The 14,115-nt window shown below is 40.5% G+C and overlaps 1 protein-coding gene across 1 annotated transcript in view; it reads right to left on the reverse strand.

Moving 5' to 3' along the window:
- ephb3a (eph receptor B3a) overlaps positions 1-14,115 on the reverse strand; it is a 46,892-nt gene that overhangs the window by 4,084 nt on the left and 28,693 nt on the right. Inside the window, exons 12-13 of the mRNA XM_074688296.1 lie at positions 7,737-7,952; positions 7,300-7,449 (exon numbers count right to left, since the gene is read on the reverse strand). Coding sequence (XP_074544397.1) covers positions 7,300-7,449; positions 7,737-7,952 — 366 coding nt within the window. The remainder of the gene's footprint in view (positions 1-7,299; positions 7,450-7,736; positions 7,953-14,115) is intronic.

A 14,115-nucleotide genomic window follows, 5' to 3' on the forward strand; every position in this document is an offset into this window, starting at 1 on the left:
ACAGCATGGTTGGCTCTGAACATTCAGCAAAGAAGACATTCACAAAAACAAATTCAGAGATCTCTGATTTATTTATTTTTATTAAAGACAGAGTAAGAAATTCTTAAATTGGTTTGATTGGAGGAAAACTGTAGTGTTTCTCCAGGTCAAAGACTATATTTCCCATGAGCCCGATCCCCAACCGTCTTAAAGATGACTCTTACCAAAGCATGTGACAGTTGTAGAAGCCTACAAACAAAATACAGATCTAACATTGGCAAGTGTTAAAGATAGGGATGGGTCCTTTCACAATTGAAATGCCTGGGACCTGGCAATTGGTACCGGTACTCAACGGTACCAATTTTCTGTACGTTTTTGTGTTTATGTTGTAAAAAAACATTTAAAAAAATAAAATATTTATATTTTTCAATTCAACATATTTTTTCTTCAATATATAACCTTGCAATGCTGTGTTCATGTCCAGCATGGAAAATCACCTACTCCCTCACAGGCACCTTTTCATTTTATGTGAATATCCAGTACTTTCAACAGAATTCGGTTGGTACCTACAAAAGTACCTAATTCGGAACCCAACCCTGGTTAAAGATGCTATGAGGAGGACATGTCTTGACTGAACTGCCTCGCTACCTTCTGGCCCGGAGTCTCCACACACGGTGGTAAATTACTTTTAGTGAGGCATGTGTTTATTCTGAAATTAAATGGAGATTGGATCGAAACAAAATCTCTTTGTTCAAGACAACTTTTACTGGATACAACGCGCTGAGGTAAGGTATTAATCAGTACAGTTACATAGCGCTATGGTTTGAAACGTGACATCAAGCAAACGTCGTAGCAGCCGGCTATATGTTAGCCTAACGTGACAACAAGTAAACACTGCCAGTTTGTAAGTAGTTTAGTAGCTGTTTATATTTAGCGCAGCTGGCAGCTCTAAGACATGTCTGTAATGTGTAACGTTAGTGAATCCTGGTTATGTCCTGCCAGTCATCTACCAATCAGAGCTAACGTAACCTCACTCTTCATTTTATTGATAGACTCTTAAGTTTGAACAGACCACTGCACAAAAACACAGACCTCTGTGTTTTATCTCTTCTCTCTACTAAACTTTGTCAGCCGGCGTGTCGTTGTCATAGAGACCTAGACATGTCGTTAATCAATCTGGTCCTGGTCGACCCGAACTGGAAGCAAAGAAGTAGAAATTTAAAATAACCTTTAACCTGCATATTGGTGCTGATAATCTCATTATAAAGTGTGGAGCTGCTGTAGTGGTGATCAGACCAGTGTTCATGGTGGGTAAAGAAACTGTTAGGTCACATATGGTGTAATTGACACCTCCCACCCACTCAATACAACTCTTGGAGTTGCTGGTTGAGAATAAACAAACTTGTAAACTGGTGGATATGGACTTTTAAGGAACAATGACATAGTTAAAGTCATTGTTTAAAATCACCATGTAAGACATTTGAGAAAGTATTAAATCACAAAGCAATAATGTGGCATTGATTTTATGCCCCCCCCCCCCCCCCCCCCCCCCCCCCGGAATTACTCTTTGAAATTTTACCGTTTGTTGCCCTCCCCCCAACAATGAAAAGGGATTTTCACACCTATAAGACAGCGGTCCTGGTAGGTAGCGTGTGTGATAGATGATACCAGAAGGTTCTCGTAATCTGTGTGAACACAGAGACCTGGTTCGTCTCCTCAGCTATTACCAGCATTAAATGAGCCAAGCAGCTTCCCCTTACTGTGCTTAGGGACCACTGAGCTGAAAGAGGTAGCAGCAATCACCCGCCACAAGCCACAAGCCAGGTGAAGATGAGCTGGAACGTTAGTCATTTATTTGTTTATTGGTTTATTTTGACAGGGACGGTGTTCAGACACTTTGCTGAACCAGAGTTAGCTATTAGCTCATAACATCTGCACTCCTGGGGAAGGACACAGAGACGATGCCTCTGCTCAAAACAAACAGTAAATCATACAGAGCGAGACATTAATCACTATAAAACTGCATTTTTACCTTACAGTCAAATTAACAGTGCAGTTTTATAACATTAAAAATCTAGGTGCACTACTTCACTCAAGATGTTGACAAAACTGAAAAAACAACTAAATCTAGATTTTACCTTCATCCAGCTCACCGAGGAGCCACATTTATTTATTAATTATCTATTATTGCATTAAGGGCTACATACATGGGGCGCTGCCCTGTTGGCTATGGCTGCCTTTTGCAGCAGCTCTGTCTTCTTTGAACATTTCTTGTAATTTTTTCGTCTCTTTTTTGTAATCTTTGTATTTAGAGTGGATCATTACTTTGTGTGGCTCATCTGTTGGTCATGGACACCAAACTTTTTGTGGCTTCAGTGATGTCTGGAGATCGTACATGTAACCATGGCTGCATTGTTTATATGTGAAATCAGCTGTTAGCAGCCTGTAGCATATCATTGCTAACTGGTGTAAGGCCTGATGTCTTCCCACAAGGTGAGGAGAAGGAGGTGAGGACGACGTGCTGGTTCTCAGGTGTTTGCTAAGAAGTGATGACATGGACCTGTCCTTCCATCCATCGTTATTGGGAACGTAAGATCTATCTCCAATAAGATGGACGCGCTAGCTGTACTAACCCAGCAACAGAGGGAATACCAGAGGGCAGAGTAGCATCATGCTATTCACAGACATGGCTAACGGAGCTAACATCAGACACCAACGCCACATTGGAAGAGCTTCACCTGCTGTGAGCAGACAGGATCCAGGAGACAGAGACTGAACAGACTGCTGAAGAAGCTCAGTCCTGGACCCTGTGGAGGTGGAGACTGGCTGAACTGGACAATGATGGACAAGCTGTCAGCATCTATTTTCTTATGGAGCTTTTTGCACTTTCTATACACTTTCTTACTTTTGTTTTCTTGATTGCTGCTGTGACTTCAATTTTTTTGTACTTGTTACAATAACAATAAAGTTCTTTTCTATAACTTCTAATAAAAAAGAATCCAAAATCTTTATAATTATTGTTGCTTCAAAGTTTTAGTTTAAAAGGTAACTCCCTTGCGTTCCAGTCTTAAAACTTAAAATGTTGTCTTTATACATACGTAACCAAAAGTAATCAGTTCTTATTAACAATATCCCAACTTCTTTTGGAAATGGGATCATAAATTGAGCTCAGTTTGTATTTTGAGTTTTAGCTAACATTTGGAAGAGTGGGTTAGTCTAGATGTAAAGTCTATAAACTACCAAACTTGAACATTAGTCAGCAGGAGCTTCCTCTCTCTGAGCAGAAGTGGTGAACTGTCACCGTGATCTGAATCAGCCTCAGCAGCAGGTGTGACGTGAGCTCCATATTTACCATGTGAGGTTTAAACCCAGAATATGACCCGAGCTTAAAACACGTTTCACGCAGTGCAATAACAAAGCATTAACATTTGCCTCTGACTCATTTGTATTATGCTCGCTGTGTTTGGCCTTTGTTAGTGTGGAGAAAGAATAATCCTCAGTCAGTGTGTTTGTTATGTCCTACTTTGTTAAGTGTCTTAGCCTCTGCTGTCACACACTCCAATCTTCTCTTCAGCATCTTTACAAAAACTGTAAAAACAATTTTCCCAAGGATTCTCAAAGTTGCTTCTTCAAAAGTGGCGTGATTGATGGGAGAAACAATAAGTGGAGGATGAAAACGTTGGCTCATTGATTTGATTTCGCCTAGCAACTGCTTTCCCCTCAGTAAGCTCTGTATGAGTTTGAAACTCCCCACAACAATAAAAAAATTGCCATTTGGGAACAATAAAACATTTCTTCTGCACTCCTCTCCTCCTGCTGCTTGTCCTTTGATTTTATGTCGCTCTCCTAGCCGGCGAGCACCTCTGTTTATATCTCACATTTGTTGACTCTGTTGCTTATTGAGCGATGACTGTTGCACAAAGGGCTATTGGGAACAATACAGGGCCTTGACTTTGAAGCTTTCATTACTGCATGTGGGTTTTGTTATGAAAGTTATACATACATTACTGGCATTTTTCATTCCAGTTCCCTTTTTTCTTTATTGCTATCAGCTTTTACAAGTCGCTTTTTTTAAGCACAATACAGAGCAGATATTCCTTTGGGAATAAAGTGGAGGTGTACACATCGCTTCCGCAGTTTTTGTTCAGGGCGGAGGAACCGGGAGGTTTCTTTCCTGTGCGCTCGTCGGTGTAGTTGTGATGTCTGTGCGGTGCAGATAGCCCACAGGTAACAACGTCTGAAAATAAGAACCAAAGCTTTCCTGACTATTCCTTTGTTAGTGTGAAGAGTTTAGCTTTGCAGTTTGGATTTGTAGAGGGAGAGAAGGCGGTAAATAAGGCGGCAGAAAGGTAGAAAAAGCTTCTGCAATGAGGAGATAAAGACTGCAGGGCCAACATGTCAGACCGGAAATCAAAGAACAGCAGCTCAGAGGAACTCTCAGCCGGTCCTGAACTGGAGTGCCTTTCACACATGAGTTGCACTCCTGAAGGCCTGAACACAAAAGTCCCAATCTGTTCAACCAAACAGACTTTGTTCTGACGTCCTGGTGGTAAAAAAAGTCTCTAGAAAGTGAGGGAAAGCTGATGCAGCAGGTAACAGTCTGGAACATTCACAGCAACATGAGTGGGCAGGTTGATGACGTCAATTACAATGAGTGGAGTTTCCCTGTGCTGACTTAAACAAAAGCCGCGTCATCACCAGGCAGTCCGGTTTGGTTCAGTACAGTTTGGCACGGTTTGGTTCAGTTAAGCCTGATCCCATTTGCGTTTCCACAACAAACTGTGCCCTCTCGTGGTAAGCTGGATGCCTAAAGCCGCAGCTGTTAAACAATAGTGTGATGCCGTAGCAGCGCGACACAGTGTACCCCGCTAATAAATCGCGACACAGTAAACAAAGAGCATAGATGGAAGATAAAGTGGCAACCGCTGATCTGAGAATATGAGACAATGCGAAAGTGCTAAATTCTGCTGTTTCTCCAGTGTCCACTTGAGGCTGGCTCCAGAAGTAGCGGGAGTCACATACACCCCCAGCCAAAAAAAGCTGTTTTTAAAAAATAAATTAACCTTTTTACAGCCTGGTTCAAAAAACGTCTCCTGTCTGAGTCGCTCATTTTAATATCAGCACCCACTGTACGGGGGGTGAATTTATTTCTAACTCTGCCGTTCAGAGGATATTAAGATTGTGAGCTCCCCCAATAGGAGGCACAGCTGAGGGTCACATGACCGACAGGCGCCCTATGGCTGTACGCGAAGCCCTTGCCACTACCAATATGGCCGCTATAGCCAATGTGCTTCATTTTCTGTTTCAGAAACAGACGGGTGACATTGTTGAGACTACGTTCATGTTTTATACAGTCTTGGTGGAAGACATGCAGCATTTTGTCCTCTCTGTGATTGGCATGTGGCTCTTTGATACAAAGTACAATCAAGCTTTGTTTCAGAAGAGTCTATGTGCCGCCAGGAGAAATGCAGCTGCTGTCGCACAGTGACGATTCTTTTGACCAATCAATGGTCTGCAGTGTTGTAGCTCCACCTTCCAAGAGCAGATCAGTTCAGTCTGGCACCCATACGAAAAGGTCCCAAAAAGTGGGACGGCTCATCACAGTTAATTGGGGATCCGTCCCGGGGTAGGTCAGTGGAAACGCCACAAAATTCGCCCTGTACTGAGACAATCCGAACTGGTCTGCTTAGTGGAAACGCGGCTTAAGAAACAGTGACAAATATGGAAGACTCTTCCTCACACTCCCAAATGCTCTATCCAGCTTCAACCAGACTCACATGAGGTCTAGAGCAAACTGAAAGCAGCTAAACCCTGCTGTGTTTGGGGTATCTGCGAGGCGTTTGTGACCTGAATGTCCTGGATTAGGAGAAGAGGAGCAGATGAAGGCCAGGCGCACACTAAATGACTTTTAGATCCTAACTGGTTTTTAAATTGTAGGAAAATTGCACACATAGAAACAGTTCTGGCAAAAATTTAACAAGACAATCCTTGGATCACACTCTTAATGATCCCTCAAGGCCACTCGTCCACACTTTGCATTTTGGGCAATGATCCCATTGACATAAGACCTGGCAGAAGCTCGAGTGATCAAATGTGACTTATGGGGATAAACAAACAGAGGGCAGTCAACGTCATCACCTGGCTGTTCAGGGATCTGGGATCTGTCACGCAGCAAAAATCAAGGAACAGATTTTTGGTAAACTGTTCTGATAGCTGGACTCCTTTTCCCCAAAATACAAGTGTTTCTGGGAACAGTTTTGTTTAGGTTTGCTGCTGAGCTTAAACATCCAGTTGAGGACACTTCCCAGTCATCCTAGTCACTAAACTGGAATTTATTGTGAGGAACTTAAAAAAAGTTAGGGTACATATATTGTCGGATAATTTTGGCTAAAACAACAACATTCAATGCAAGTTTGCTTGAATATCAATGCTATTCCTTGACCACATGTCAGCACTTTGCTGCCTTGTGGGCGACTGACGCCACACTTCCTTTAAGCACTGTGCACGATGCCCACAGCACAAGATCATTAAAGGCTCCACCTGAGGTTTGCATCGAATCCAATAAGTTTTGATAAAACAATTCAGAATATTTCAAAATGTCCTGCACCTAACTTCCCATAGAAAGTTTCTGGAAATTTAAGTTTCCAACCCTTTGCATCCCTAACTGACACCACACACTTCAAGATTACTTGGACCAACAATGGCGAGGCCACAACCCCCCTGATCACTGAGGGAGGCAAATCTGGCTTGAACTTTCAAGTGTGTGGCCAGTTGAAGGATGCAAAGCCCAGTGAGTTTTTGCGTGTTTTGCTGAAAACTAATGGGTGAAGACTACGACTAAACTTCTATGTTTGAATCAGATTTCAATTAAAAACACTCTGCTGTCTTAACTGTGTGAAAAAAAAATCAATGTATATAATTTTTTGGTCAAGAATCTTTTATTTTATTTTATTTTATTTTATCAAATTTAAGTCCTTCATTTAAGTATTAGTTTGATCCCCTGAATAAATCTTAAAAACTGACTCACATGTGATGTACATTTTTGGGGAAAATTTAGCTCCTGATATAGTGTGTAGACATGGTGTTAAAAAAAATGGGAACTAAAACTTGCATGAATTAGAAATATTGAAGAATTGCAATTTAAATCTAATTGGCACCCCCAAAAATGTAAAAGGTCAAATCGTGGGGACAGGAAATTGTCCTATGCCGTATTTTATCAAATCAATGTTTAAATCCTGCTTGGTGCTCACTGGAAACCCACTTGTGGAGCATAAAGAGATATTTAGAGGTGTGTGTTTGTGGGGTGAAAAGCAAACTCACATCCTGGTTGCTCATGTCCCAATATGGCCTCTCTCCGTAGGACACCACCTCCCACATGACGATGCCGTAGCTCCACACGTCACTGGCAGAGGTGAACTTCCTGAAGGCGATGGCCTCAGGGGCCGTCCACCGGATAGGAATCTTTCCTCCCTGCTCCCACACACATACACACACAGACACATACACACAGACACACACACACAGAAATAGAAAGGGTTGACTTCAGCTGGTCACACTGCAGTCTCATGACTGCAAACACACACTCATGCAAATTTCACAGGCAGCCTCGCACGCTAATGCAAATATTGGCACACATGAACAGACTCACATGCTTCCATATGTACATGTGAAACAAGTGAAGGGGAGAAAATTAGCACGCTTAATTATCCGTGTACATAAACATGCAGTGAGCACACAAACACACACAGGATACTGACCAGGGAACTGGTGTAAGTGGGGTCTGCAGACGTGTCGTCCAGAAAGCGTGAAAGGCCGAAGTCTGAGACCTTGCACACCAAGTTGCTGTTGACCAGAATGTTTCGAGCGGCGAGGTCTCGGTGGACGTAGTTCATATCTGACAGGTACTTCATCCCCGCAGCGATGCCGCGCAGCATCCCGACCAGCTGTGTCATGGTGAAGCGCCCATCGTTCAGCTACAAAAACACAGCGGCACAGATAGAGCAGGAGGAAGGAGGGGGAGAAAGACCAGGAGAGGAGGTTAATGAAGGAGGCGAGGGGAAGCGGGGGAATGAGAAATGAGAAAAAAAGAAGGGGTGGAAACACGGGGAAGGAGATGATAGGGAAGAGTAAAGAGAGAAGATAAGGAGAAAATACCAGAGAGTCCATCAGTCACTGGAGCCGCATAAACATGACATCTGTCATCATGCTTCTGACAGACACTGACAGCTGACCTTTTCACGCACGCTGTCCAATTAGCTGATTAATTAGAGTCTTTACTGTCAGACCAAACCCATTAACGCTCAGTGTTGGCTTCAACACAAAAACAGGGAGCTGCAACAATCACAACCAGGCAGCTGAAGGAAATCCTCTCAATTTCAAGGTTAGCCTCAGCTCCACACAGTTCTTGATTTTATTAATAAAAACCTTTCAGAGGGCTTTTTAAATACGCCAGATAGCACAGGTATGTTTATTCAACAGCTTTTTAAAGCAAACAGACATAAAATTTAAAAATCGACATTAAAAACATTTCATACTGCTTAAAGAGTTTTAAAACCAAAATGTCAGAGAAAATGTGCATGTTGACCTCACAACATTCTGCTGCCTTATTTATTGATCTGTCCAAGGCATTAGATTCAGTTAACCATGAACTGTTATTGATTAAACTTAGAGCTGCTGGTTAAAGTTCCAACACTGTTAGTTTGTTTGAAAATTATTTTACCAGTTGAACTCAGTGTGTCTATGCAGAGGACCATAAATATGAATGTCTTCCAGTCACTAATGGTGTCCCCCAGAGATCTATTCTGGCACCCATTCTGTTTTCTAATTTTATAAATGACCTGGGAAAGGAAATAAAGGCCAAAATACATCTATATATTGATGATACTGTCATCTACACCCACGCAAACTCTGTTACAAAAGCGGTGCAAGAGCTTCAAACAGCATTTCAGTCCTTAAAATGAAGCTACAAAATCTAAAGCTAGATTTGAATCCTCCAAAAAACAAAGTTCATGGTCTTCTCTAGAGGAAACTTGCAAAAGGTGAATTATTTTAATGTTTTTACTTCTGAAGGAAACTGTATTAAAATTGTGACTTCCAACAAGTACTTGGGTATTTGGATAGACAGCAAACGCTCATTTAATGTACATATAACAAACCTAGTAAAAAAAAGAAGCTTAAAATAAAGATTGGCTTTTATTTTAGAAGAAGAGAGATAAGTCCTGTTTTACTTTTAATGCCAATAACAAACTTGTGGAGGCTACATTTTTGTCTGTGATTGATTATGGTGATATCCTCTATCCATGTGTCTGCTTCCAACCTGCGTACCCTTGATTCAGTGTATCATGCATCTCTTCGCTTCATAACCAACGCAAAATCTCTCACCCATCACTGTTTTCTTCATGATTTAGGTTGGACTTTACGAGCAATTCACAGACAACACTGGCTGAATTTTCTTTATAAAGCAATTCTAGGAAAACTTCCATCCTACCTCTGTTCATTTCTGTATAGCAGCTCTACTGGGTACCAGCTACAATCCTCTAACCCAGGGGTGGCCAACCAGTCAAAGACCAAGAGCCACAAAAATTACAGTGGTACTACAAAGAGCCACATCACACATGTGGTCTTAGAGACCCACTTCCTCTCACACATAAACGAAACCACATAAAATGAAAATTAAGACATTTCCCTCTATCTATCTAGATAGCTTTGAGCACATGAGCGATTGAGAGGAGCACATGTAGGGAAGAGAAACCGAAACTTAAGTATCAATCTCATCACCCAAGTATTGATCAATACTGATCCCAAAGTAGGCATCAGTATATCAATATTTTAGATTGATCAGCACACAACTACTCATAACAATATATAGATCTATATATTTTTTTATGAATGGATCGAAGAGCCGCACACTGAAAGGCAAAGAGCCACATGCGGCTTGTGAGCTACAGATTGGCCACCCCTGCTCTAACCTGATGCTCTTCTCTGTACCCAGAGTTTTTACAGACCTGGGGAAAACTGCTTTTTCTCTCAATGCACCTTGGTCGTGGAATAATCTTCAAAATGAGCTCAAGTTGGATTCAATGATATCTCTTTGCGAATTTAAGAGCATCATTAAGAATGTAGTGACAGAAGCATGTGGTTGTTTTTCTTGAAAGACAAATGTGTATTTGATTATTTGATTTTAAAACGATTTTCTATGTACTGTGTCTCTGTACGGCTGCTAATTTTTGCCAGGTCTCTTTTGTAAAAGATATTTTTAAATCTCATGGGGTTAAATAAATAAAATAAATAAATGTTTCTCCAGTGAAGTAGGTTTTAGAAAATGTATTGTCCCAGCTGACCTGATCCAAACTCAACACAAAGCCCCGTTTGCAAATTTTCTCTGTGTGTTAACACTAAGCCACAAAATAACAGAGCCAGGATTAAAAATTCATGTTGCTTAAAGCTTCTTTTCGCTGTTTTAAATGTCCTTCATTTGCAGATTTTTTTCCCTCTCTTAATATTTGAGAAGCATAAAATAAAATCTGAGCCCAGGGTTTCAGGGTCTAACTCAAAATTCTCCCCGTTTACGAGGCGTGACGCAGTGGGATGAACTGAAGATGGATCTGAAGCAAGACTCCGACCTATGAAGCCTCTCGAAAACCTGAAGTGTGCGGGTTGAAACCAATCAATCGCAAGTCGATTCTCAATTACCTGATATCAAAAGAGAGGATTTCTGCAAACCTAGTTCAAGCTGCAACAACCCTGCGAGCCTTTTTTTCATGACCTGAATATTAAGTAGAGTTTCGATGGGGAAAAAAAAAACAATTTTCAGCATAATCAATCCCGTCTTTGACTCCAGAAAGAGATGGCAGAGAACACAAGACGTGACATGACAAAACCATAAACATCCTGCTTTGTAGTCTGCACACTCCACTGAAGTCTGACAGCAAAGCACGCTGGGATGGATGGATGTGTAAACAGCCATGATTCATAGCAGGCGCTCAAAGCCAGGGCAGGGTGTATGCATGGATATGTGTGTTATATCTGTAGATCTGCACCTACATGTGAATATATGTGTGTGTGTGTGTGCTAACTCTTGGTTAGAGCAGGACTCTGAGTTCCTCTGAGTCACAGGCAGGCTGGGTGACATGGGGGAGGGGGGCGGGGGTGAGGACAGCACAGGCCATGGTCACATTGGAGACGTGTGTGTTATTGTGGGACAGCTGAGTGAGAGGAGGAGGGTGAGAAGGAGGAAGAGGCTCAGGCTGGACTCTGTGATGAAGCTAATGATTGATTAATCAGTCCAAGCTTTAATTGTCAGTCTGTCAAATGTCAGGAAACAGTAAATATTGTCTGTTACACCATCCAACAGACAGAAGAAAGCAGCAATTACCTGATAATGGCTTGAGTAAACGGCATTTACGTTCTGTTCTCAGCTCCTCAGATGTGACAGTTTCCTGCCTCTCTTATACGTCAGTAAACTGAAGCCAGCTTTTTTAGAAGACGCCACCTGGGGTTTTTACTATTTTCTGACATCTCATAAACAAGATGATAAAGGGATTTTTGAGGAAATAATTGTCAGACTAATTGACAACGAGTGTACTAACAGCTATTTAGAGCTGCTCATTTTTCTGAACAACGACTCAGAAGCTGGAGACGCTCACTTTTAATGGTTAAGCAGCTGATGAACTTGTTCCTCAGCATAAACAGTCTCACATGATATATTTCAAAAACAAGAAAAGCACTCAGACAGCGCAGACCTACTTTACTTAGTCCTACTTTAATGTTATACTCCCTTTCAGCAGACTGTCTGCTACAATTTGGTGTTAGTTGCAGGTTTGTACAATAATTTGTTTCCTGACAGTGTTGAAAATTATGTTGACCCAGTACATATTTCATATTCTGGATCTTAGTATCCAGAATATCGCCAGGATCTGGATCGTACTTTTACATCTGTCATAAATTATGGTGACCTTGTCTTGTATTGTTTTGCAAAGCAATCTGACCATTTATGGTGGAGTTATATACACATATGGTGAAAACGGCCCTATCTCACAATAATAAAGAATCATTTAAAAAAATCCTGGATCCAGACGGTGATCCAGATCACCTCCAAAATTTAATCACTTCTTCCTTATCCCATTTTGAACATTTCCTGAAAATTTCATTAGGATCAGTTTGTTGATTTTTTAATTATGTTGTTCACAGACAAACAAACAGACAAACTCTTCCAGAAACATAACCTCCTTGGCAAAGGTAATGATTGATTGAATAATAAGATAGTGGCCAATTATTCTTGACAGACTAGAGGTATGATACATACAAGACCAGCAAGACTGAGGAATTAAAGCAAGTCTGTATTAGAGTCCTTCAAAGTTCATTAGATTTACCTGGTCTTATTTATTTAATCTCTAATACTTAATTTACACATAAAACTCTTGCATCTGTTAGTTCTTGTAAGGCTGCTTACAAAACTAACAAATAACCTCTATTTTTAAGGATTTATCACACACCCAAGTTATTCATTCCTCTGAATTTAAAGTGACTTCAAGCAACACACTGCAAAAAAATTAAAATAGACTAGAAAGTGTAAATCTGTTATTTTGTGGTGAAAATTGCCTTAGAAGACTCAAAATGAGCCAAGATGTGTATTAAGAGAAAATTATCCCTGAATTGTTTAAAAATAGTCAATGGGGTGAGAAAAACTGCTTGACAAGTTTCTTGAAAAGGAAGAATGTCTTAACCAAAGAAACACAGGTACATTATTTTTACCTTATCTGCAGATTTTTTTCACTTTGTACAAGAAATTCAGGCAAAGTTTTTGACTTTTATTGTCTTTGATATCATTATTATTATTATTATTATTATTGTGTAAATTAAAAAAAAAACAGTGGTAAAATATTAAGTTATGAGGAATCAGAATCAAATATGAAGTCCCTTTTTTCACACATGCCCTTCATTAATATCCAGAAAATTTTGGTTAAGTCCAGCCAAAACTTTTCCAGAGTTGTCATTTGCACATCCCTCCCAGCGTGGAGTTTTCCCTGTTAAGCTATAAACACACTGACAAGCAGAAAGAGCACAAGGCGCCTCCCTTAAGCTCACTGAGCTCACAAAAATCACAAGATAAAAGTTATCAGCCTGTAATTTTCTTTTTCCAACTGTGCTCATAAATCAGCTCATCTCTTCTCGAAACTTTACTAAAAGAGAAAACGCTAATATGTCAGCTACCTGCTGACTTTTATCTCCACAAGTGACAAATCTGTAAATCTGTGGGCGTCTTTTTTATTGCCATATGTCCTCGGTATTCAAGACGGCACATAGTTATACCTACCATGACTTTTCTGAGTTGGACAAAACACTTTCAAAATCTGTGTTTACTAGAAAAAGCTGAAAGCAAAGGCGTTTTACAACAGAAAGGGGCTGTAAAAATTACTAATTAGAAACCAGAGACTGCAAAGGTAAGTTATTTACCTTGACAGATCACTCAGGAAATCAATCCATGCCGCCAATTAAAATCTAACCCAAGACTTTGCCATTGACATCTCAATAGAAGAGGGGAAACATATGTTCACTTTTTATTTGGCATGAAAAAAGATTGAGTACCCTCTGCACTTTGCTTAACCTGCGCAAATGAGCAAAAGAAAACTCTGAAACTCTGTTTCTAAGCGTGCATAAGATTTATTTCACTAAACTATGCTGCAAAGCAAGCAGCATCTATGTTGTTGCATACTTTTCAATGTGCCATTGTGCATCCATTGGGGGCTAAATAAACTCCTGACCATGCAAACGAGGCACATTACATGCTCATGTTTTCATACTTTTCAATGATCATTCATATCCACAGTTCTTCCTCTCGATGGAATAAAAAACAAACAGGCAAGAAATTGTGTTTGGTAGTTAACTTCTTTGTTGAAACAAAGATTCTTTTCACTTAATGCTAAAAGACAAGAAAGCCTGTTTATTTCCTTTTTAAATGGAGCCACATTCTACTGAACACGAACTTATACACTGCCCGGCCAAAAAATAAGTTGCCACCAAAAAAAAAAAGGTCACACACTGTAATATTTCCTGGACCACATTCAGCACACGGAACACGGCAAGCATTCACTCTGGCATTGTTTCAATGAGCTTCTGCAATGTCACAAGATTTTT

Source organism: Halichoeres trimaculatus, unplaced genomic scaffold, assembly GCF_033239565.1.
Source record: "Halichoeres trimaculatus isolate MK-OKI-2021-1 unplaced genomic scaffold, fHalTri1.1 fHalTri1_scaffold_15, whole genome shotgun sequence".
Lineage (NCBI taxonomy): Eukaryota > Metazoa > Chordata > Actinopteri > Labriformes > Labridae > Halichoeres > Halichoeres trimaculatus.